Genomic DNA, 26,348 nt, shown 5'->3' on the forward strand with positions numbered 1-26,348 from the left:
ACTTTTCTTTGGGAGATAAATAATCTCTATCACCTTCACAATAAAGGCTTTTCTGGGCTCTGGCTCAACTGCTTGGGCATTGCAGCAATGTAGGAGGTAATTCTGGTTTTAGGGTTCCTGTAACTGAGAGCATCAGGAGCTCAGACGGGGAGGAGAGGGAAATCCGAGAAGTATGAAATCCAAGCCCTAGTATTGCTTTTTTTAAAGTTCCTAAAGAAGGGGAAAATGGCAAACTGTATCATAAACTGGAGGCTGGACCCTTGGGAACTCCTCAGACTTTGATTTCTGAACACCTTTTATTTCTCTTTGCAGCTAAGGTTTTGCTCTTAGTTACACTATTCAGATCTTGCTTTGTGTATATGCAATTTCCCTGCTCATCTTCTGGAAATGCAAAGCTGTCTTGTCAGCCTAAGGCTGTTCAGCAACCCACTGGGCAGACCTAGCCAAAAGCCCCTCCTCAGATAACCCCATGACGGTGCCCGAGAGTGCCAATGATAAGTGCTACAGAGAGCGTGCAAGAAACAGCAGACTTTGAACTCTACTGTGCCCTAACTTAAGGGGTTTTTACAGGCTGAAAGCCCTCTTTATCTCACTTAAGCTTAATTGCACAAAACACTAAAAGCTTCTACCCTTGCTCAATTGCAGCTCTGGTAGATTGATTCAAAGCTTAAGTGCTTCCCAGCCCCTCCAGCAGTACAGAGGATGGTGGATTTGGATCCAGGTATCAGGAGCTCCCAGACGGCAAACCATAAAAGCTTGTAACTTTTAAAGTCTGCTAGGCTGCTCTCTTTCTAATGCCTGTGTATCAATGGTGCGAGGCTTGAAGACTTGTTGGTAGTGAGTCACTGGGAGGCAGAACTTGGTCTGAAACATACTGGGAAAGTTCACAGCTCCAAACTGACTTGACCCTATGACTCGGGGTGTGTGTGTGTAAGCACTATATAAAATTTAACTTTACAGTCAAGTTCAAAACCAGAAGATTCCAGCATTGTGAAAAATGACTTGAAAGAGTTTAAGGAGTAATGGGAAGTAGAGACTTAGCTAAAAGACACCCAGCATCGTCAAAGGCAGGAGAATCTCAGGACGTGGCAATTGCATGGGCAAATATTGCAACAACCTCAGATGCCCAGAGACTTTCCCATCCAGTATCAGGCAGATGAGTGTGAAAACATTAGCAGTGACCTTGTAGATCACCAGCATGGAGTGCTCCATGAAAGACCACTTACATGCACAGAAAGTCCCAAGGTCTTTCAAACCTTGCTTCAAGTTCCCAAGCTAGTATAGCAAAGACGGGGAAGGTAAAAGTTGTGAGGTGTGGAGGATAAAAGGCAGAAAGAAGGATACAAACACAAGATAAGTCAGAGTTGAGTAGTCTCACTTCTGAATCCTCTTTAGTGTAAGGAACAAACTCTGCTGGAGTTTTTCTCTCCCTGCCAGCCTGGCATAAGCCCAAATTAAAACTAGAGGATATTTTTTGCAATGCAGTTTTTTTTTTCCCTGATCCCATCCCATTACTGGTATCAGCCATGGGTAGCTAATATAATCAAGAGACTAAGCTCTAGAATGAAGCTTGAAGTAAAGATCAGGCAAGCAAAGCTTATGGGAGGTGGGAATGGCCACTGGATACTTGGACAGCTTGACATAATTGACCTCATTGGGAAGAAAAAGGCTGAGAAACCTAGAACAGAAGCTATAGGGCAGAGAGGGGAAAGAAATAGCAAAGGAGGTTTATTGTCTGCTTGTACACATGCATAGCATTAGGTGAAAACACAGAATTTGAGATTGCATACCTCACTGTTGGTTACAGGTCAGGCTGTCACCTCATGTTAGATCATCTTACTCAACATACAAAATCTCTCACTGGGTAACTTTTCCCAAAATGCACAATTTCTCCTTCTATCAGTTTTTGCTATGACAGTAGCTTTCCGCATAAGCAGAAGTTGATGTTTATGATTACGTTTGCAAATGCCAAAGTTCCCCAAGAATCAAAATAGACCCACGTTTACCTGACAAGTATACTATTTTAAAATCTTTTGCAGGGGAAAGAAATCCATGGCTAGGCAAAAATGCACATAAATAGCAGTTGGCTTGGCGTCATTATCACAAATACAAAAAACATTTGGGGACCTCTTTTATGTGCTGAATATTTCATTCAGTCCTGCAGTGCAGTGACTCCCTAAACCTTTAGTGAGCTGAGCTCTGCTTTTGAGGCTCTAATTTGCTGTTGCCATGACATTGTTAATGTCTGAATTGCTTTTTTTAACCACTCCTCTCCTTTTTTCAATCTCTTGCAGAGGCATTCTGAAATAGTGGGCACAAGCTGATCTTGTGGAACAGCCTGTGTGTCCTCAAAAATAAGAGAAGAGTGTTCGTTTTTACAAGCTGGATGGCTGATACAGTCCTGATAGATGGATGATTACAATCCTAATGAATGATAGCTTTTTAACGGGAGAAACCACAATGATCATATCTGACCTAGTTGAGATAATTTTGGCTTTGGTGGGGGGTGTGAGGGGTGGGGGTCTATTTCATCTTCTGGGTTTTTTAAATAGCGACATTCAGAAAAAACGTTATTAAATAAGCAAAAATTAATTGTTCTCTTATGCTTAATTGGGCTTCCAAAGTGAGTAGAGTGCACAGAATAACATTAAATTGCTCGGCAGCGAGTTTATTAACATACTTGCTTCCCAGATCCAACTGAGAATGGAGAAATCTCTGTCAAGGTCAACCTTAGCAGAACAGCATTGCTTCCTTAGGAAACACTTTTTGCAGGAGACATAGTTTCTTTAATGGGATACCTTCCAATCGCCTGGCTTCTTAATAATACAGCAGCCTTTGCTGTTCAGGGGTTTAAAGAGGATGTTTTTAGTTGTTCTAAAGAATGATCATCTCAGCTCACCTTCCCTGGGCTTCTACTCTTCCCTCTGATCAGCCTACCTGGATGTGCACATCCTGCAGCAAGTCCCCTTTGAGACTTGCACCGCAGCAAACTCTCCCATTATCACCTGTAACTGCAGCTACACCAGGCTGACAAATACCCCTTCGCCAGCGTGGGTGAGGAGACAGAGCTCAGTCTGTCTCTGCCGCTTTCTTGAGAGGCAGATCTCAAGAGCCTTCTGAGCCCAAACCTGAAGTGGTTCATCTGAGGTCACCTGCTGTCAGCTCCTCCCAGCAAATGCATCTAATACTAGTCCTAGTCCCTGTCCCAGCATGAGCCTGAGCCGGACTCAAAAGGTATTTTGATATTGGTATTTTTGCCTTTGGGATATGTCTTCTGGTTACCAAGGCTAGAGAAGCGGAAGATGTTTAGCAAGTGTTGAAACTTTAAAAAAAGCAGCAAGCTTGACAGAACGAACAGCATGTTCTCTAAAGGCACCATCAGGATCGTAGGTGAGACTTTAGCAGCTGTCATGACGCAGAGGTACCGCTGTCTTTTCTGCAGGCAAGAGGGTGATTACAGTGCTTGGAGAGCTGGCCTTGGCTGTTGGACTTGGACCCTGCCAGCACCCGGGAAGGGGCTGACACTGGCAGATCCCATGCTCGTGACCTGTCTTGTATTGTAATGTAGCAGGATGTGCATGGCTGCAGCGATGTCTCTTCGTGGCACTGGTTTCAATTCTGACATACGAAGCAGAGACCAAGATCAGCTGCTCCCAAATGCCCACTCTTACAGGACAGAAAGGGTTCTCTTAATGTCCTGGCCAGATGTAGTTGGAGTCTTTTCAATTCAGTCTTCGCTGGGGTGCTGTTAGGTTCCACCCTGGGTGATTTAGTGGGCAAAGACCCCTCTCTTACTAGGGTTTTCTCAAGTCAATAATATAATTCCCATTCAATGGGAAGAAGAATGGGTCCACAAGTGTTAGGTCTTTTGGGGCCATACAGAGTGCAAAGCGCTACTTAAAGCTTAATAACCCCATAACAGCTTCAAATATTTCCTTGTTTCAGTCTCAGTTTTTATGGGTATATCTGAAAATAAATAGTGCTCTTGGAATGCACTAACAGTGACATCTGAGTATTTCCAGGAACCTACACTATAAAAATGTCTGCCCACCACTGAAAGGAATAGAGATTGACATTTCAGATAACAAACAAATGCCTTTGATTTTCTCTCTGTGCCAAGGAATACTGATATTGTCTCTGTCTCCTGGGCATTCTTCAATGTGCCTCATTAGGACGTTATGAAATGTTGCTCTATTTGTTCTGTTGTAAAATAGCAAAACAAGCCTTGGGGCCAGATTGACTTCAACGGAGCTGGATGCGCACAGGCTGCGGATCTGCCCCCTGCACGAGGATGCTTGTGCCTGGCGTGGCTGGAGCAGGGAGGGCTGGGGGAAGAGGGGGGAGAGGGAGAGACGATCCCCTGGCAACTTCTCACTGTTGTCTTCTCTTCCAACAGCTCAGCTAAGGAAGGCCCTAACCTAGTGCTGCTATTCTCTTTAATGTAAAAGCTTGGCAAGACCAATTCTGCTGTGTTAACACACATCTGCAGGATTTCAAAGGTTTCGGTCTTTAAGATAGAGGTGGAGGCAAAGACAGATATAGAGCACTTTTAGAAACTGTTAGTTTTCCCAAATTGGAGCTCTTAAGCTAAACAGATAGCTCCTTGAAAATACCACAGGGACGCTACAGTCGTACTGTGTTTTTTCACTCTGTGAATACCTGGGAAATTGTTTGGTTCTTGGTGTTTGGTTCTTTTTTTTTTTTCTAATAAACACTTGCAAAGAGTATACCAGAGCACCAAGGTTAAAACATGCATGGGAAAACCTTCTACAGCTAATTTTGCCAGTGCATTTAGCAAATCTTCGGTGTTCACACCTACTAAGGAGTCTCTTAATGAGTCAAAGTGGATATCTGATCTGCACAAACAAGGTGAGCAATTGTATGCACTACTCACTTATAATAACATACAGAATCAGCCCCCACCTCTTCTGCTATTGCACATGCCAGTGTGTTAATGGGTAATGTCTAATCCTGCCCTTTGCTAATCCAGTCATGTTTGCATAACCACATTAGCCCAGTTACTCCCAAGATCTTTCCCTCTACAATGAATAATCTTCAAGTTCAAGTGGTGAAGGCCCATTTCCATTTTTAGATATTTGAAACTCAGCCACAAACTTGGATGTAGATTCCTCTGGAGATCTACCAAATATGGACTCTTGAAAATTCAGTACTTTTGGAAAGGTCAGAAGTGATTGGGATTGCAAAATCTCTTCTAGCCTGGCAAGCTTGCTCTGAGTTGCCATGCTTTGGACTAAGTCACCCTTGACTTTGGACAAAGCTTTAACAGTGTCTTTTAATCCTAGGTTTTCAGACGTCATGATGGGATGTTGCCATGTGAGCTCACATCAGCTTTATGAACAAATCAAAGCAACACATAATTGCTGATTTCAAACCCTTGAAGAGTTTGCCCTGCATGATATAGTTAATACAGAACTTTAAAATACTGTGATGAAGCAAATTAGAGTGGCGTGAAATAGGATTGTAGTTACAAGATGTAATTAGAAAGCACTGTGAATTATACACTTTTTATAATATATAAGCTGGTTATAAATAGGACAGATGGATAGACCAACAAGAAGTTGCTTCTTGAAATCTGGTGATGCAAAAGAGCATTACAGGATCAGCTCTCTCACCAGAAACCAGAGCACTTTAAGGTCTTCCTGCCTCAAACCTGGGATGGCTGTTTCCCAGGATAGCAAAGATTAGTTTCTCTAGTCCCACAAGCAAGAATTAGGTCTTTCTGCTTATGTTTTCTTCTGGGCATAGACTAAGGGGTCATTGACAACATTTTTAAAGTTTTTGTTGAAGATGAGCTGCTTTCACTGAGAGATCATCTCCCAACCTACTTCACCTATATCAGCCTAGCAGATAGGGCTGCTGATACAGAGGGCTTCTGGACCAGATGCTTTGCTCATAACAGGCATGGCTCCACCACCTGCTTGAGGACTTTCCCTCTGGGGCACGTGGAGATGGTGGTAGCAGCAGGACCTCACTGTGCAGGCTGCAGAGGTTTAGCATAGCCTGCAAAGCTATCTGCCTTCCTCCACTTATACGTGGACGTAGGAATGACTTTGCTGAGATAGGTATCTCAGGGCCTGGCCTGATGTGTGAAGAAGGCAGGATGGCTCCTTTGGAGACATGATGGCAATGTGCAGACCCAGAGGAACTGTCCCTTTCCCCTCTGGCACTGCTGTCTATTTGCTGGAGGAGTCCAGCTCCCGAATGAATGCCCTGAGAGTCACTGTGCTCCTGTCTTGGTGCCCTGGGGGCATTTCTTGTGAGACACACCGACTTCGTTTGACATTTAATAAACTGCTTTGTTTTTCATTTTGTTTCTTACTCGCCAATTAAACTGGCTTGTTGCCATGGCAACAGAAGGACATCAATAAAAGCATGGGAAGAGCAGGGTTGCGTTACCCCCAGGAACTCAGGTGGCAAAAACATCAGAGCCTCGTCTGCCCCCTCTGTGCAGAGTGCCTCTGTCAGTCTGTCCGTCTGTGCCATCAGGGCTGTGGGGCCCTTCTGTTTTGACTTGGTATGAGAGACAGAAAACATACAGGCAGGATTGCTAGGGTTTCTTTCCTGACATCTCACCTTAGGGGGTGGAAAAGGAAGCCTAACTCCAGATAAAGAGTCTTGGGCAGTGTATAAAGAACGAAAGGCTTCTGGCTTCTGCCCATGCTTTCAGAGTGGCGTTGACCAGGAGGTGTGTGCTCAGGGTGTGTTGGCAGTGAGCGCAACGGCATCGCTGTCTCTCCGCAGAGGGCACTGTGGCATTTTGAAGCCTGGGGATGAAGGCCTGGTGGTGAGGATGGTACATGTGAGCCATCTGCCCTCTTGGGTTGCTCTCTGCCACGTTGTGTGTCGTATCTGCAGAGGCCGAGCCTGCTCTTGGAGACAAGCCATTCCCAGCGATAATGGATGGGACAGCTTTAGCCCTGTTTATTTCAGCCTGTCCTAGTCAAAAGCTCAACTTGTGGATGAAAGGAATAGCTATTCACAGAGCTAGGAGAGTACATGCAGATCTGACCTTTAGAACAACCTTTTACAGTTATGGAGATGCTAATTTTATAACTCCACTACTTGATATCCTGTTTAGCATTCAGCTAGACCCTACTGCCCCTTTCTTTCCTGTAAGCACTGGTAACAACCATCTGAGAAGCTTTGCTGCTGGTCCTGCACGTGAAATTGGATCTCCTTTCCTTCTGCACATCAAGTGCTTTATTTCTGACTGCTTCTAGAATACGTCTATCCAGATTTAGGTGCTAGACACTGCTTCAGATGCCCTGGATTTATAGCTGTAATTTTGTGTGTGTGCACCAAGGTGCTGGCAGTTCAGCTCGTTGCTTCACACAACGTCCTGATGTCTGGTTCAAACCCAGTATTATGGTAACCCACAATAGAGACCAAGGGCTGGGTCTCTGTGGCTTTGGAAGAATTTAACCTCTCACAGCTAACACCTTTACCGCAAGCATTAATGGGCACTTTTCATTAGCTGCCTCCTCTTCCAGGCCAACTGAGAGGAAACAGAAATTAAGTCGGTGTCTCCCTGTGGCATGCTTGGACTTGGGCTGCTGTTTGCAGAGGGTCCTTGAGTGAAGCTCACTCGAATCCTGACACTCACCTTGGAAGGAAGCACTGATACCTCCCCCAGCTTCTGCCCCAGAGGAGAGGAGCTGTCTGGCTCAGCGAGGAAGAAACAGAGCAAACTCAGCACTGCCCCTGCCCACCTGAGAAGATGGACTCGATGATCTTAAAGGTCTTTTCCAACCTAAATGATTCTATGATCACCCCTCTGCTAGAACAGCCAATAGAAGAAGCCAGTTCAGTGCCGGTGAGTGGGATAGGAAACTGTCCTGGCACTATTAAACCTCCTTCACAGTGTTGAGTGTAGCAATCTGATCAGTAACTCCTGGTCTGAACAAGGAACTGCATAATCAGCATGAAGGGAAATCAGATTTTTCTGGCTCGAGGAACTTGCTGGAATAATTCTTCCTGATCCCAGGCGACACCCTACAGCTTCTTATGGAAAAGGGCTTATAACCACACGGTGTGCTGGTGCTGCCTGATGCGTATAATAAGGGTTTGTAAGGGCTGCTGGGGAGAACATCTGTTTACATCTGGAATTTAATTTGCAGAAAGCTGGTGCTTTGCGGTGGATCAGCCCCTGAGCTCAGTTCTCCTCCTAAAGGGTCACTGAAGACTCACTAGCACTGGAACTAATTCCTGGCGATCTCTTGGAGGATTTCAAAGCAAGCCAGATAATGATAGTGTGGAGTGATAGGCTTCCCCTCCCCATCAGCCCTTGCTGTTTATTTGCTGCCCACTCTTTCTTTGCAAAGTTGATGGCAAAGGAGAAAGGGACATGGCGCAATAGCCTGTCCACTCCCTCCATCCTTTGTGCTCTTGGATCTGCCCAGAGAAATGAAGCTGAAAATGCATGCTGACAAGCAGCATGACCCCAGAACTGGGGTCTCGCCTGCGCAGGATTTTAGGGGACAGATGATTAGTGGTGGAAAGGCAGCTCAGAGCTGCTGCCTGTGTGGATTACTATTAGCAGCTCTGTACTCATCTTCTTTCTTCTTCTTCCAAATAAATGTATCAGCTGATCATGCTTTCTGGTTCAAAATGTGCTGGGCATAGCTTGCTCCTTGGCTTTACCGTGCAGTGGTGCGCAGGGAAGGACCATTGGAGATGTCTGTGTGCAGTGGCGTGGCTGGCTTGTGGTTGCAGGCTGCTGGGGATGAGCGCAGCAACTGCCTGAACAGGGCCAGGCTTTGCACCCTACAGCTCCTTCAGGAATGGGAAGAGGGGAGACAGAAAAGGAGTGTCTGCCCAAGAGGTGGTTTTGAAGGTGATTCGACATGGTAAAATGTCTGTGCATACAGCCCATGACTGTGAAATAAGTAGAGGTGTAGTCTGGGTTCAGCTCCTCTTGGTTTCTGAAACCTCATGGCCCGAGAGCCTTGATGCTGAAATTGCTCAGAGTCCTCATGCTGGGGGGATAGCCTTCCTCCTCCTGGTACGCAGTTCAGGGCTTTAGGGTTGGGATTGTTTTGTGCATGTACATTTTTTGCTTGGATCACCAACAAGAAATTGTAGATGCTCGTTTCTTAGTCCGCAATGACATAAAGATCAGCTGAGCCAAAAGCTCAGCCCTGCAGAGCCTTGCGTGCTGCTACAAATTGTCCTATAGCCTTCCCTGAGGTTTTGTTCTTGGAGAAAAAGTTGAGAAAATAAGGATTTTTGCCTACTCACTTGTCACAAGACCAGCCTGAACTTGGCTCATGATCCACTGTAATGCTGAATATGGTCTTTTCAGCCTTGGTATGTCTTTTGCCTCTGGAGTAAATTAAATAAAGAAGCCTGAAATAGCGGCATGTGTACACCAGCCACAGACAGCAGATTTAACCCCATGCCGTTTCCCAGGTGAAGGATCTCACCAGTGGAAGTGAGCAAGGGAAGACAGGTGTGTGCCATGGCAGCTAAGAGAAGCAGAACTTGAACTCGCTGGCAAAAAGCTGTGTGCCTTGGGAGGGGTTGCCTGCAATGCGCATTGAGGGAAAATTGTAGTAAAACAAAAGTCTGTTTAAAAGTAAGGGACTCGAACAAGGACAGCACAAATATCACCAGTTAGAAACCTTTGCATGCCTCATAAATATGGCAGTGGAACTTGGCAAGAGAAAAGCTTTCCTAAGCTTATAGTACCAATAACAGTAATTAAAGAGAATAAAAGCTGGAAGAAAAATGGATTTGAGACCTTTGGCTAAGGTGCTGGTGAGGTGGTGAGGAAAAACTAGCCTAAAATTCCCCTGTCTGTGGCATCCACAGAAATGTCACACTGCGCCTCCAGACAGGTTGTGTTGCCAAAACCTGCCCTGCATAAAAGAAAAAAAAGTACACAAATGTGATGACATGTAGAAGGGAGGAATGGAGATGAGACCTGGTTCTCACTTGGAAGAAACTAAATCTTAACTTTACGGAACTAACTCAAACTCACTGGATGGTGACTACTGGGATGTCCTTCTTCTCAGAAAAATTTTCATTTGTTGACTGGAATATTATCTACCAGCACTAAAACTCCCATAATTTTAAATAAAACCTCAATAAAATTGGCAAGCCAAACATTCTTCTGGCCTCAGAAAATGTTCTCTACTTCTCTGCTGCTGCCTCCTGTTGCTTGGCTTTGATCAAACGGACAGATACGGGTGGGAGCTGGTTTGAGCTGCGTTCCCAGGGGTGTGAGCATAGCTGGGTCCTGCTGTGCCCTTCCCGAGGAAGGCTTGGCAAGGAGGCTTCCTCCTCTGGAGCACAGCCGCTGCCGGCAGGTAGGAGGGAACAGGATGGGACCCTTTTTGCTTCCCAAACTATTAGCTGCGAAGACCTATTTTGGAGCTGTAAGTCTGCTTGCGTCTCCTCTGGTTAACAGATGCTCGCTTCCTCTGTGCAATATATTCCCCTCCCAACCCTACTTGTAATACCTCCTAAAATTGGAAGTAATTTCTCTGGAGGACAGAGTCTTGCTCCTGTTTTGCTGTGAGCCTAACTAAAAAGTAACTGGTTGTATGCAACACGTGACCCAACAGCCTAGAAACCCAACCAGACATTTGTAATGTATATCCAGCAAGTAAAATCGGGATAGCAAACCCCCTTCCCACAAAGGAGCAAATGGATCTCAGGAATAGTTTCAAACTGCAGAGAGGTGGGATCACAAGCAGACGACAACCATATAGCTAACTGGGACATGTTAAGTCTACTGTGGGACTGTTCCTATGTGTTACTTGATTCTCCATTCCCATGACCTCAGCATAAATCAAGAGTAATTCCCCTCTAATCAATGGAGTTAATCTAGTCTTAAACCAGCCTGTAGAAAAATTAAGAGTTAATTATAAATAGCCAACCTAGGGGAATTATTTCTTATCAAGGGAAAAGTATCTAGCAACAGTCATGCCATCAACACAGATATAATATGCTGCAAACCAGAAACTCCTAAAGCCCTGGAAAATGAAGAGCACAGCAGAAAGGAAGATATTTGTTCAAAGCCTGTGGGAGAGATTTTCTTTGGCTCCTGAGTGGGTTTTGACACTTGGGAGGGATGCACTACGCTGCCTGGAGCGATTCCGGGGAGACGTGCCACGGATGTGGGTCTATGCCGGGGAAGGATGAGGCGTCCTGGGGCCCCCAGCGGCTATCTAACAAAACCCCTAAACCAGACACAGGCTGATTCGCATGTCCTGCACTTTTTTTCTGCACGTTTTGTCTCTCTGTTTTTGACCACAAGGCTAAACATTGCCACAATGCAAAATGATACTGTTTTACAGCAGCTCTTGAGGCTTTGTTGTTTCCAATCTTCATCTGAAGCTTGATTTTTTCCTTCCTTTGAATGAAACTCCGGGAACTCCTGCCTGGCCTCCCACTGCAGCAGTCCTGACCTGGGTGAACAGCATCTTTGGGCTCCTGCTGCCCTATGTGAGGCTGGTCCCTGCTGCACCAGTAGACATCCTCACGCCCCAGTCAGTAGGTGAGGCTGATGTCAAAGCAGTAATCGTAGCTGTTAAGTGAGTTACCATGTGGTATCTTTAATCAGTTATTACCAATGTACACAATACTGATTAAAAGCCTCAGTAAAACCTGTATTCTGGTAATGAACTCCTCATATGTGGCAGATCTTCTGCCATCCCCATGATTGATGCAGTACAAGGGACACATTCGAGGTACTGCCGTCTCACTGTGCCTCTGCTTGGGGGAAGGCAGCCGTCCCCACGGTGGCTGCAAAAGCTCCCTCCCTGTCTGACTTACCCAGGCTATGAGGAGCAGCCGCTCGCTATGGAGGGACAGGTTTCCCCTTAGGAGGAGCAGGGTGGCGTGGGGCTCGGGCGCAGCATCGGCATGTTTTAATTTCCGCAAGGACAGTGTATCAGCTGGGAGCCTCTGCCTCCTTGCCTCAGCAGCTCAGCACAATTCCCCTTTTGGAAGGATGGTACTTCACAGGCCACGAAATGGCTCCTCCACTCCAGTCCGTTCCCCTGTCCGGGCTAATTTCAGTGTGCGAAGGGACTGCGCTGTCAGTGAGGCCTCCGCGTGCCTCCCCACTGGAGCTGTCAAGGAAACCTGCTCTGTGCAGAGCCCAAGGCGGCCGAGCACCTGGGTTCAGCTGTGGCCTTGGACCCGGTGCTCTTGCAAGGGCACCTGATGTTGTGTCTACTGGGGGGCTGAATTGCTTTTGTGTCTGTGGCCAGAGTGGACCACAGCAGGATAACATTGTGTCCTAAGTTTATTAGCACCCGGTGTAAACAAGGACCATGTTCCCCATCCCTCCTCTCTCCCGTGCCCAGGCACAGCAAGGCAGCTGTCCCAGCTCTCCTTCCTCCCTCCCAAGCTGTCCCAAGCCCAGCCTGCCTGCGCTTTTGCTGTTTCTGAGCAAAGCCTGCACTACCCCTCGCTGCAATCCCTCAATAAACATCAAAAGACAGAGCCAAGGGAGAGGTCCCTTCCCAAGACATTTGTTTTATGCCTTTTTGTGAGTTACACACCAGAGATCTGTTTAAGGCCAGGGATGCCCTGTATAAATGTTTTCATTTTACATCTGGAGACATTCAAATAATAGGAACATCATAGAAGGCATTTGGAAAACAAATATTTTAAATGGCACTCCTAAAACCGGTGAGTAAGCAGCGTGACTCAGCAGCACTTCCCAACACCTCCCAGAAGAGACAGAAATAAATCCACTTAATAACTGACATGTATTTGAAATGTGCTGAGTAGTTTGTAGTTATCTGCAATTGCTGCTGGGAGAGCTGACTTGCAATCATACCTGAAGACAGCACCCTGCCTGCATCAGGCTGCTGGCAGATGCAACCTGAACTTCAGTCTCAAACATGGTGATGGCTTTCTGGAAGGATTTTAGCGAGTGCCCGATCACCCATATAGTCAGAAACACATATAAGCATCTTTGAAGCCTCTGCCATGGTGTGTGTTTAACCTTAGTGCCTCAGTTGCGCAGTACATCAAATAACTAGACGTATTTTTTGTTCTGGCTTATGGGTCTTTCAATCCCTCTATGGACAGAAAGGCTCCAGAGAAGGACAAACAGTATCTGACTGTGTTCACTGAGACCAGATGCTACCCAGGGCAAGGCCACCGCTGTCTGCTCTGCGGGGAGTGGCTGCACCGAGCCCCATCGGATGGGCTGAAATCCACCTTGGCCAGGCTGTGCTGCCCTCCAGGAAGGAGCGGGTGGTGGTGCAGAGCTGGCCCTCGCCTGACCTGCATCCCACCCCGGGGCCAGGAGCTGCCAGGAAGCCCCTTTGTGGGCAGCGGGGAGGCTTTCAGCTTCTCGGGGCTCTGCTCCAGCTGTGCTCTTCTGCCAAATATTTTTGAACACCTTTTGTGTTGTCCTGCTCTGGCACTTTCCAGGGGCTCCCAGAGAAGCCATCTTCCACCAGTATCTTGGGGGAATGGAAAGCACCACCCCACCTCTCACTAATTCAACGCTAATGTCACAGTCTGGTGGCTGCTTTGCTCTCCCCTGTGTGCTGAGTGCTTCCCTGTCACACCACCTCCCTGGCAGCCCTAACTGCAGCTGCATTTGAATAACAAATCTCACAGGGGAAGGCAGGCAGCTCTTCTTCCAAGGGAACAGGTTGGTTTTTTTTTCTTCTTTTCAAACTAAAAATACTCCCTGCATAATCCAAAAAACCAGTATCAAACACATAAATCTTGTGGAGGAAAAATACATCCCCCTCTCAGTGAAAAGAGAGGGCTTGCAAGCAAGGACTATCCTCCCTACAGCACAGGGTCTGCATTTTCACAGGTGAACAGGGATGTTGGAGAGTTTTGGGGGAGGTGGGGATCCTTTTCAAGGATCCTTTGGAGGACTACTGTTGTTCATTACTCAGAAATCAAGCCTGAAATGGCAGATGAAAGCAGAGACACCAGAAAAAAAAAGCAGCTCTAAAGATGGATTTGCACCTGAAGAGGTTGTGCTTTCCACCAGCCAGGGAGCAAACAATGCTAGGAGAATTCATCTGACAAGCCTGTCTCCTGGCAGCTAGCTGAAGAGGAAGGCAATAATAATTTCAAAATCACCTTTTGGGTATTTCCTGTTTTCACTGGTCCTCCCGTACACAAACATCCTCAGGCCTCTCTTATCCCTCCACAGTTCTAATGCCCAAAGGGCTGGGTGGCCCTTCAAGAGTGGGTTGTCCTGATCTCTCCTCATGGCATGGAGAGAAGAGGGAAAGTGCTACGAGCCCGAGCCTGTGTCCGGCTGGAATTCCCTTTCCTGGCACCAGTGATCGCTGTCTTGTCCTCTCACTGTGTCTCTCTGGGGACGCTCAGGCAGCATCTTCTTTAAAGCCCTCTTTAGGTGGTGAAAGATGTGATTAGATTCAGTCTGGAGCTTGGAGTTGGAGGTAGGTGACTGTGGTCTCTCTCTTATCAACGATCCCCTGAGACATCTCTTTCCCCCCTCTGTTTTTCTTCAAAAGAAAATTAAAAGGCTAATTTTAATTGATGGCATATGTTCTGGTCAGTGTTTTTATAGGATGGTTAGCTATAAAGCTAATCTCAGGATTGGGAAGGTGGCATGGACGGCAAGTGTCACCAATCTACAGTGCCTGGCCGACGCCAAGCGCTCACCGGAGAAACAGATCTGAGTGGCATTTTGAGGTGTGATTCTCATCTGGCTCACTTAGATATGATGCTGAAGTGCATCAAAATACTTTTTTTCCCTAGAAATGTGTTTCTTAGGAACAGGTTTCTGACTGCGCAGAAGGACTGGAAGACCAGGTGAACTTCTATCCCACCCGACTGCTGCCCATTCACCACCAGCCCACGGCGTCCGGGAGAACCCAAAAAGCAGACCCAGTGTTTACTTTTGAGTGAGGATTAAAGCGTTGCCATGCCAACACCATAGATATCATCCTGAAGCAGGACCAAAGTGAAAAACATCACGTTGGCACATCAACAGCTCAGTAAGGTGGCACCTTCCAGAGAGCAGCCTTCCACACAGCATGCATTTCCAACTTGCTACGCGACTGCCGCCCACTCTCCCCTGCCTCCTTTCGGCTCCCTTTCACACGGCCTTTTTTCACTCTCTACGAATTTTAACTAAAAATGGGTACATTGGGCCACCCTGGGGAAGTTTCAGGTTTTAGAGCTGTCAGTGATTGATAGTCTTCTGCTGGAAGAAAGGTTAGCTGATACTGCCTCTGGGTGCAGCGATGTCCATGCAATTCAGTCGCTTGCCTAGAGCACCTAGCTGTTTCCACTGCTATTACATTTTCTAGGCTATTTCTATTTGAGTCCCCATTCCTCCCCTTCTCCTCAGGGCCAGTATCATCTCCCTCATTCACAAACTCAGGATTTCTTCCTGCCCACAAGCACTGTTACATGTTTGCAGAAGACTGGGATTCTGACTGTTGTGCATCACCACTACTGCTGCCCTATAAATAGCTGTAATCCATGTGGTGCCAGAGCTAAGATCCCATTTTAGCCCTAAATGAATAGCCAGTTTTCTGTTGTAATTACCCAGGTTGGAAAGGAGGACAGATTGACGAACTTAGCCCAAGTAAAACTCTACATGTAAAACTACATGAAGACTTGGCAACCTCCCACCCTACAACCTGCTTACTTAATTGGATGGCTCTTCTAGACCGAATTCTGTCTGTGAGAGCAAGCCATGATGTGTTTTATAGCCATGACACAAGCTTATTTTGTCTCCCTTCTAAATGCTATCTTTATTAGTAGCATGACTACAGTGAACTAAACACCGTTCTGGGGCGATCTTTTTTGCTATATGCAAGATCATTGTATGTCATTGACTTGATGACCACGACTTCCGCTTTGCAGGAGCGCAGAGCCAAGCTGTGCTGTTGCTGCTGCAGCAAAGCAAGGTCTCCTGGGTCCGGCCGCAGGTCTCAGCCAACTTGGCTGGGATCTTTCCTGGTGATGAGTGAGTTTGACTCTCCCTAAGAGGTAGAGCAAACTCATGGAAGTAGACTGGTTCAGGCTCTTTTAGTTGGTGCAAAGGGCTATCATAAACTGTCTTCATGCTCTGCTGTTACTTTACTGTGATAATTTATTAGACAAAGATTTTGTATTTTCAGGGGCTCAAGGGATTTCCCAAGGAGGAAAATACATCAGTGGGATGTGGAAGGTGCAGCTTTTGGTTAGAGAGACTCCAGAATCGGCACAGTGGGGCTTGTAGGTCATGCACCATGACCATGCAGGCAGAGCTTACTCTGGGCTTTCCCTTCTTTGCAATCTCTTTCTCCTGCACCCTTGTTTTGCAGCAATGATTCCCAATACATTGGCCATCTCAGCCAGCAACAAGCCTTTCTTGAATGAGCCAACCATCTCCCCGGCAACAAGGCAGGCTGTGAAAACAACAAGTGCTTTCTTTTCTGTTTTATGTTTCCCACTTCTCAAGAAATGCCCTGCCTTTTATTTGTCTCCACTGCTCAAAAACATGAATGATGGTAACTGAAATGCACCTTGTGGAGGGACGAAGAGGGAGGTGAGCGAGAAAGATGGCTTTGGTCTTAACGGAAAAGAGTGACAGATCTTTACACCTTAGCAAAGGGCAGGCTGATACATTTGTCTGGCGCTGTTACAGTGATGAACCCAGTAGATCCAGTACAGCAGGAATGGTTATATGCATGTTGTGCCTATTGCATGCAGCAAGCAAGCAGACTTCAGCTGCAGCTGGACATCCAGACAAATGCTGACACCAGGCAAAAATGGGGTGGCTAATGACCCCCTTATTCCATTTTCCCTTTTCTCCCACTCCATCCTGCTCCTCTACAAAGCAGCCCTAAGTTACGCTTCACCATGGTGAAGTTCCCATCGCCTTACAACAGCAGACCAGCAAGAGTTGGCCATATCCCCACCGCAGCGGCAGAAACCCAGGAATCCTACATCCATCCCCAGATAACCTCATTAGCTACCAGTCAGCAAATGGAGGCTTCCTACCAGTGGGAGGTGCCTGATTAACCTTGCCTGCCCTTGCCAAAGTTATTAGCAGCTTTTTTGCATTTCTCACAGACCTTGGGTTAGGGACATGCAGCAGGAGCCAGCTGGTTTAAACAGACACCTGCCTGAAATGAAGTAAAATCCACAAATATCTTGAGCTGACAAGTAGAAAAGGCCAGTTACACAGGAGCAGGTCTTACGAAAGAGAGCTGCTCCCAGAAACTGCTCCCTTCCAGCGACTGGAAGGCACCAGGTGACAGCAGCCGTGTCCATGGTCCTGCCACTGCCTTTGGTCTTGTCACTGCCTTTGGCACGTGCAGAGGGGACGGGGCTGGAGGCACCAGGTTTCTGCATGCACCCTGCTGTTCAGAAGCAGGTTAGACGCAGCTCCAGTGCATGTGGCCCCCTTTGCTAGCCGCCTCGGGTGGGCTGTTCAATTACACTAAACAGATTTTTTTTAAATATTACTAGCCAATATTTTAAAATGTCCCAGGTACATCTTTGTTTAGCTCACAGTTCAGGAGTGACACACTGTATACAGCATAAGGTCACCACAGACATATTTTGCTACAAAGCCTGAAAGAAAAAATTCCCTATCAAAATTTTTTGACACTTTAGCCGCTTTCTAGTTTTCCCTTTCACAGTTGAAGCAGAGACATTTCCAGACTCCCACTGGGAAAAAAAGTTCAATTTGAAGGTCACCACCTGCCACCCCCGGACCCCAAGAACTGGGGACCTGTGACTCTGCCACCTCAGACACTTGTATCTGAGCCACATGACTGATATGGGGATTCTCTGCTGAGTAATTTCTGAACAATTTCAGCCTGCTTCTGTCTGGTTTATGCTAATATGAGCACTCTCTACAGCTGTTTTCATACTAGCCTGCACAGGGCAGCGTGCTTGCCTGGGCAGGCTCATTGCAGCCTGGGACCACTCCAAGCTGCTGACACCCCCAGACCCCCCAGCCTAGCTGCAGCTCTGGCATTTCGCCCGAGTGGGATTGTAGGTGCTGCATTTCCAAGCAGCTTCTGAGGTCAGCATTGACCCGCTAAGGAAGAGACTTTATGCTTCTTCTGGTTGGCATTTCTGAAGCTGGACTTTGGAACCGGCTCTTCAAACAGAGGGATGAAAATCCATCACTTCCCTGCCCTTCCTGCTTGATCAGATCCAAACACTTGTACTGACTTCTAGATTCCTGGCTTTAAATCTCCATTTCCCGTTTGTTCCACCTGGGTACACAGAAAGGGAATCAGTGAGGAGCTTGCTTTATTAATATATTTGCACTTTAGAGAACCGTTTAATCCAGAGGCTACATGTTATGGCCTGACTCTTTCCTGCCTGTTAATCTGATTATAAAGGTAAGGACTGAGTAGTGCCCTATGGGCCAGCTGGAGGGTCTTGAGTAGCCAGGCAAGACCAAGCCTCTGCCCCTCTTCCTTCGTGTAACCCCTTGCTCTTGGCTAGTCGGGGATCCAGACCTAGGGCAGTGGTGGCCCTGGAGATGAGGAACACCCACGGATGCTGCTCCTCATGCAACTGGCTCCTGTCTCTGCACTGACTGCTTCTTTTTCACCTGCCCTCTTGCAACATGTAAAGGATTTGTGACTTTGCACTTGCACAGCTTTTCTGGAGTTTCAGACAGACCTTCCAGGCTGTGCATGGCGATAACATGCCATGAGCTGTCAGGATGTGGTCCTGCCTCCCTGTGCTGAAGGATACGAAACAAGGACCTAGGTGCTGCCTGCAGGCCATGAACTTTTCGTGAGCCAGGCACACCTGCAAGAAAACCCACTCCCCTGAACAAGAAGCACATATAAAAGTGAAATCCTACATGAAGACTGTTTTGTTCTTAACCTGGGGACAGGTCCGTATCAGCAGAGAGGGTCAGCAAGACCTGGAGCATCTGCTTTTTGTGATTTATTTTGTCTTTTTAGCTCGTATTTCTTACACTGATCTCACTTTGACTGAAAAAAGCTAAGGGGTTTAGTCTGGACTCTTCCCTCAGTCTTTTGCTTTTATTAGACTAAATACTGGAGGTGCAATTATGGGCAGGAGAAAAATGAGAACAGTGAGAGAGGATTTGGTTATTCTACCTCCATAACAAAACCAAAAACCATCTAATTCACATTTATTAAGTAGGGGAGGGGGTTTTTTTGCTCTGAACATTGTCAGGGTGCCATTTGGAAGGGATACAGGGGCAGACGCATCTCCAATGAAGTCGGGGTGGGGCAAGCTGTAATAGCTAAGCAGTCCCTGGGGAAAACCTGTCCTGGGCCCGTGCCCCCTCCTCCCCTGCTGCTGAATCAGGCTCGAGCAGCCGCAGCCCTGGCTCCCCTTCCCGAGTTCTCTTCTCTTGGGGGCTTAAGTGATGAGTAGGGGAAAATCCCCCACTAAAAGATTTGCATTGGAAACCGTTGGCTGAGGAATGACTTTTAAAATAGAAAAGCTTTGCTTGAAAAGGGATGAACCATGTAGCATAATAACAAATCGCCTGTTTAATGGCCTCTCTTTATAGCAGCTGTGCATTAATAAAGCGGGGTAGCAGAAGCCATGTGCTTTTTTGTAAGATTAAAATAAATACTATTTCATACTAATACCAGCAACTTTCTGTGGAGGTAGACTAAGAGAAAGGAGCAAGTGGAAGACCACGGCCTGAGAGACTTGGTTTCTTTCCCCTCCGTCTACTGCTGGATGAAGGAATATTACTCCCATCTACGAAGGGAGAAGATACTCTGAATAAGCCCTCCCAGACTGTTGTTTGGTTTGTAGTGGTTTGTTGCAGGCTTGTCTGTACAGAGTCAGCATGACACTATTGTAAGACAGGAGTAACTCCTCTAGGACTAAATACCTTAGGGGAAACTAGGCTGGGGAGAACTTAATCTAACTTGCTTTTTACTTTGCAAGGCATAACTCAGGATCCCTACTGCCATAAAGCATAAATTGAAACAAGTGGTTCACAGTAGACATAGGGAGAAAGCTTTTCACTGTGAGGAGAGTAAAGCAGTGGACCAGGTTGCCCAAAGAGGCTGTGCAGTCTCCATCCTTGGAGGATTTCAGACCCGACTGGATAAAGCCCTAAGCAACCTGGTTTGACCCCAGAGCTGACCTTGCTTGACCAGGAGGTTGTGCTAGATGCCTCCTGAGCTTCTTTCCAGCCCAAGTTATCATATGATCCTAGGAACATTTGGCATATTTTCCACAGGAATATGAACAGACGCAACATTCGTGCAGCCCAGTACTCCACCTCTCATTCCTGGCAGTCCTAATAACAGCTCTCCCCCTCCACACCCCGTACTTTGCCAGGCCTGGCACTAAAGCAGTGCTGAGTTTCCCTTCTCAAATTAGGACTTTAGGCATTAAAAAAGAAAAGAAATTTTACATTTTAAAGCTGTCTGCCACACACTATTTATCAGACACGGAGAATGATTTGTTTCTGTTTTCCTGGGCATAGGTTTTTAGCTGAGACAAGATACGTTGCCTTGCTGAGAGCTGAGTCACCCACCAAGCAATCAACAGATTAATGTATTCAGTTCAAAAGCCATCAGCATTAGTTCTCGGCAAGCTCACAAGAACTCCATTATGGTATCATCTCTACATTTGGGATGGAAATGTCTCAAGGATTTAGAGTTCCTGTGGGAAAAATCCCTAGATGCAAAGAAATCAAAATACCCCTTTGCGACTGGGAGACATAAGGTACCTCTTCGTACAGTAAGAGCAGAGCAGAATTTTGGCATCCTTTCTAGTGAATGCTTTTATTATCAACCCTCAGATAAGGAGTTTGGGGTATGTTGTACATCTGTCATTCAATAGTTATCTAAAAATAGTCATGATAAACTCAGTGGCATACAGGACTTTGCCTTTACTAGGTCTTTAATCTGAAATTATTTTATTTCCAGAGAAACCAAGTAGTTTTACTTTCTCTGGGATGGGAGCATGCAAAAAGGGTGGTCTTGAGTTCTCTAGGGCTCTGAGTTTCTCTGTGTGGGCTTGGTCTGAGCCAGAAATGCAAAAAGGAAAGGCAGAGGCTGGCAGGGGCACCTCACAGAGGAGCCACTGTTTAAAAATAGGGAGACGGTTAAAGTAACAACAGAATAGCAACTGTAAAAGGACAAGCTGGTTTAGGTGTGTGGCATGAGAAGGCTGCCAGACATCACATAGTTATTCTGATAAGACACATGCTAACACTGCTGCCTAAGACCCTGTCCATATGAACCTCAATGAAGTAATATATCCTCTTGTTTGCAAGCAAAATTGCTGGTTGAGTACACTTGAATGAGGGATGTATAAGTAAAAGCCAGTCAAGCCCCTGCAAAAGTCAAGTTAATCCTAAAAGCTTTCCTATATTAGCAGGCTGCTGGAAAGGATTTGAACAGCAGCAAGACTTCTCCCCGAGACATTTCTCCTTGCAGCCTGTGTTTCCAGCACATGCACAGTAGACAGGATACGTTCTCACTGCTTCCCCAAGTCTGTCAGTACTTCTGTCTAGGCTGTTCCCAGATAACAGAATTTATTTTGTACTGTCCTGGCTAGTGCCAGTGCATGAGAGATTGTGGCTGTTGTGACACAGAGGTCCCCAGGGCTACACTTCCTAGCACAGGTGTATACAAGTGGCATGTCATATACAATTGTGCCTATGCCTCTGTTTGTTGCACAAACTGCATGTGCAATAGGCATACAATGGTGATGTAAACCTTCCCCACTCCCTCCTTTTCCCTCCAAGGTATTCGGACTGTACAAACGCCTCCTGTTTGTGCTCTGGAGTCTCCAGGTGCTCAGTTCTCTGTACCCAAGCAGTGGTGACTTTTAACTTACCCGTCGTTCCTTATCACCGTATTCGATGCCCAAGGTATCCATGGCACGTACAATAGCTGCCAGTGACTGTATAGTGTTGCTGTAGACCACTGGCTTGTACTGCTTCACGTCTTCTCCAGAGAAGCCATCCTCGTGGATGATCCTGAAGAAAATGCAAAGGACAAAAACCTCTTGAGAATGTCATTTCAATGGGGGAGATGTTTAAAAGAGAGCTGTGCTCTTTTGAAGAGCACATCTGCTAGCTTGATTCACTTAATTTAGTCAGCATTTCTTTTTAAACCTTTCTGGTTGTTCACCAGCAGTGTGTCTGAGCTCAGTGCCTGGAATTAGCATCCCTTTTGCTCTCTCTCAAGGTTTTGTGCAGGGTCGGTGCATACGGTACCTCCCTCCCAACCAAAACGTGAATGCTGGAGGCTGGAGCCTGGACAGCCTTGTGCTCGTATGCTTACCGGTCACAGGGGGAGGTTTCTAGGTCCTACATTATCTTTCCTGTCAAGGTCTATGGAAGTATGTTCAATGCTTTCAATGACCATCAGATCAGATCTTAGCCACTGAAACAAGTGGTAGAAAACCCTAGTTCTTGTCTAGTCCTTTTCATAGTAACTCCTGGGGTGCCCTACAAAAGAAACCAGAGTCGAAATATCCCTGCATGCATGGGGACACAGGCATGGATAGGGGAAGTGACTTAGTTGTGTAGCACTTAAAGTATTTACAAACCTTCACACCTCCTCCCTCCTTTAAAAACAGTGCTGGAAGTTTTTCTGCCTAAAGGCATGATAAGTTATCCCTTCCTAAAGCAATGTGGGAATGAGACCCAGTCCTATCAGCTCTGCATGCTGGATGCTCTGTCCGTTAGTCCCTATTAAACTCTGCAAAAGGAACTATTTGACGGAGCGAGTTCTTGCAGTCCCTTGCTCAGATCAGAAGACTGACCCCTATAATTTCTTCATCTCTAAGTAACTCAAAAACTAAGCCCGGGTGTGTCTAGAAAACAGCTAGGATTTGCAGAGCTAATTGTGTTTGACAATAATTCTTCCCAGTGAAGACATAAATTATGATCACGTCTCTTAAATATTGCCGGAGAGGATGATCTGCTTAGCAGAAATGAAGTCCTTGCTTGCTCATCCTCAGATCTCACTGGACAACAGAGAGTCCTTCAGTAACAGATCTGGTCACTGATAAAACCTAGCACCTTGTCTATAACAGGATTTTTGTTTCCTTTTTTTCTAAATAGGATACACACAAACCAAGATCCTGACCATTGCTGGCATCCCCCTGGGGAGAGGGAGCGCTATTGGGGATCACAGTGAGCTTGCAATAGACACAGTGCTGGGATGGCAGTGGAGAACGGGGCTGGATGCCAGCCCTGTGTTATTAACAGATGCTACATGAAGAACAAGGCTGATTGATAGAAACATGTTGACAAAGACACAGATCTACTTCCCATGACGTGAAGCTCACAGAAAGGTTTTCTAATGCAAATGACTGACTCTCTGCTCTCCCCACCACAACCTTTGCTCGCTCATCACTGAACACTGAGCTCCTGGGAGAAGCTGCTCCAACACCCTCTGAGTCCTGGAAAATATGACTACAAGCAAAGACAGCCCAAGACAGGCAGTAGTTCAAATTAATTGGTGTCCAAGAAATTTTTAAGCTACTGATCCGAGGAACTGGGCAGAGCCCCCTGCTTGGGTACTGCAGCTCCAGGAAGGGGAAATGGTGCTGGCGTGCTGGAAACAGCATGAGGGGCTGCTGGTTTGTCTCGCCTAGGCTGAGAAGAGCAGGGGCGGATGAAAACCTTTCTGACTTAGTAAATTCAGACTTGTCACTTTGTCAAAATATTTTCTATAGCTAGTTTTGATTTTGATGAAGCGTTATGGGCAATAGCAGACCTTGTACTCTGTAGCTTTTATATTGTGTGAATCCAGTGTTTGTGCCGAGGTTTGGAACAGCAGCATCTGAGTAACGGGGAAGGAGGGGGGCCAGCAGAGCCGTGTGTCGGCACTGGATCTCATGGATCATTTACTGTTACTCAGAGAAGTTGCTGAACTTCTGGGAAATGTGTTCTTTGTCAAAAGTTGCAGTCAAACCCGAAGAGTTATGGCTGGCACAAAGCACAAGGATCTGCATCAATCCCCTCTGAATTCAAGAGAGACTGTACATCACTGGTTCCTCCCAGCTATGAGCACGACAGCAAGAAGCTCGGCAGAGCAGGGGTCCTGTGGGAGGCAGGCAGGCGGTTAGCAAAAGCATCACCAGAAATAATTCATTCTTTCTGGTTGGTTGGCTCAGGGTTGGATTTTGGGGCAGAGGGGACTAAATGTTGGTTCTGGGGCAACTAAGAGAAGGAAATGTAAGAGGGGGATATGAAAGGGGTGAGAAGAGGAACAGGCACAAGGGGCAGTGTAAGGAGCGCAAGAGGATGCAGCTGAAATTCATTTGGTCCAGCCGGTGACCATGCTGGTGGAGATCAGAGTGGTGCCCGCACCTTGGGCTGGCTTTGTTTCTGCCTTTCACTGACAGGCATCAGCTAGGGACTTGACATGGCAAAAAGAGGGCTGAACAGCTGTAGAGGGAAAGAGGTGAGCTTTGGTCTTCTTCAGAGTTTAAACTGTCTCTGGCCTTGCACCATTAAGTTGTTGCCTGACATTTTCACTTCTAAATACTCAGTGTTTCTAAATACTCCAAGACAGTAAGCTACCTATCAAGTAACAGGGCTCCTTGTGTTGAAGGGGCAGAATTAAGCGATGGAGAGTGGTTCTGGTATCCCTCAGCAAACATACTGCTGACTGGGCAACACGCTGACATCATTCAATGTGCAGACATAAAAGCGTTACTTTTAAAGGGGGCAGAAAAGAGCGTGGAGAAAAAAACACCCCGATTGTTCTTCTGTGAAATCTTCCCGGGAAGGCAGCCACGGCGACTGAAAGCCGCACTGCCGATGCCAGTATTGAAGTTTTGCTGTAGGAAGTACCTATGGATTAATCAATCATGCAGTTAGCACATTACCTAATATTTGAGCGAGCAAATCCCCACTGACTAGTGCTGTTCCAAAGCCTGCTAGGACACCGTGAACTGGTTTATTGTCCTATATGCTTTTAGCAAATGTTTCTCCTCTTGCTTGCCTTGGCAATCTGATAGCTGAACTCCCGTGGCAGCTTTTTCCACAGTCCTTTGGAAATGTTCATGCTGCCACTCACCCATTTGGGATATACCTTTCTTCTTGCCTGCTATTGTGCTTTACTGCCTAGAGGACATCTAAAGCTCCAACAACACTCTTGGGAGGTATATTGTTAGGGGGATGGCTTGAGCCAGCTTGTGTGCTGCAGGACACAAGAAGCAGTGGGGTTTGGATACTGTAGTGAGCTGTGACCATTAAAAATGCACAGTGTCTAGGAACTAATAGAAGTGAGCAGTGTGTCAAGACTGGGAAGTCTTTAAAGGTTCAGGCAGGGTGGGCTAGTCCTTAAGCAACCCACAAATTAATGGGAACAGAGGGCTTTCAGCACTAAAAATGTGAATCCTCTGTTTTCTAAATGGCTTGTATTTTTTCCTGTGTTTGAAATACAAAGGAAACTGCTGCAGGCAGGTTCCTCTTTGCCACACTAGAGCTGGTTCCCTCCAGGGCAAAGGAAGAAAAGGGATTTAAGAGGATCCCCAGGGGCTGTGGAGGGGGGAGACAATGCTGTCATTTTTAAAAGTGATTCTGAGCAATTAAAAAGCCATTTCATTCACCAAGTGACTAATGAAACACCGTGCTCTGAATGGAATGGTGAGAGACAACTGAAGCAACCTGACTTGTCTAATGTCCCTATTAATGCCTGCTCTCTGGTCCCTCAGCTGCTAACAGCAAAACCCATATGTTTGCGTGTTATGTTGTCATACTCATTTTAGAATGGCATTAACAGACAGGTATTTGCTGGGGAAAATGGCTCCACTGCAGATCAGATCTTCTGCCATCCCCCAGCAAGTCATTAATTCTGAAGAAGTGCCCAGTGCCTCAGCGATTATTGCTTAATTACAAAATAAATGAAATACTTGGAAACGGGGGATGCATTCTGTATAGCAGCTTGCTTTGGCTTCCATTCAACAAAGCACTTACATGCCTTCAGCCTTTCACTACAAAACGAATGTATTAAAAAGGCAAAGCCAAAGATAATTTTGCCATATGTCCCTGCTGACACGCACTGCCCCAGCGGTTGTGAAACGGCAGCTTTGAACAAAGCACATGACAGCTCCAGCACGGTAGGGCTGGATCTCAGCCTGGGCTGATCCAAGCAAGGAGCCACTTTCCCTAGGTCACTCCTGGGGGGAATACTTGTCCATCTATCCCAAAAACGTCCTGGAGCAGAGATTACCATTTCCTCCCCTCCCTGCTCCAGTTCCAGACAAGCTATTCTGGCGCTTTCCTTCCAGCCCTTCCAACCTAAGCCAGGTTCAGTAACTGCAATGACTCTTCCCTACACCTTCTCCAACTGGGTCCTCCTCCTTATTGAGGCACAGTGCCCCAGACTAGATTCAGTCCTCACTTCCCTAACCTGCCAAGATCATTTTAAGCTGTA

General features: G+C 46.5%; 1 protein-coding gene across 2 annotated transcripts in view; it reads right to left on the minus strand.

Annotated features, from left to right (window-relative positions):
* GNAO1 (G protein subunit alpha o1) overlaps positions 1 to 26,348 on the minus strand; it is a 146,888-nt gene that overhangs the window by 74,013 nt on the left and 46,527 nt on the right. For both annotated transcript variants that reach the window (XM_072872415.1, XM_072872414.1), the window contains exon 3: positions 21,787 to 21,928. In XM_072872415.1, coding sequence (XP_072728516.1) covers positions 21,787 to 21,928 — 142 coding nt within the window. The remainder of the gene's footprint in view (positions 1 to 21,786; positions 21,929 to 26,348) is intronic.

Source organism: Ciconia boyciana, chromosome 9 (assembly GCF_034638445.1).
Source record: "Ciconia boyciana chromosome 9, ASM3463844v1, whole genome shotgun sequence".
NCBI lineage: Eukaryota > Metazoa > Chordata > Aves > Ciconiiformes > Ciconiidae > Ciconia > Ciconia boyciana.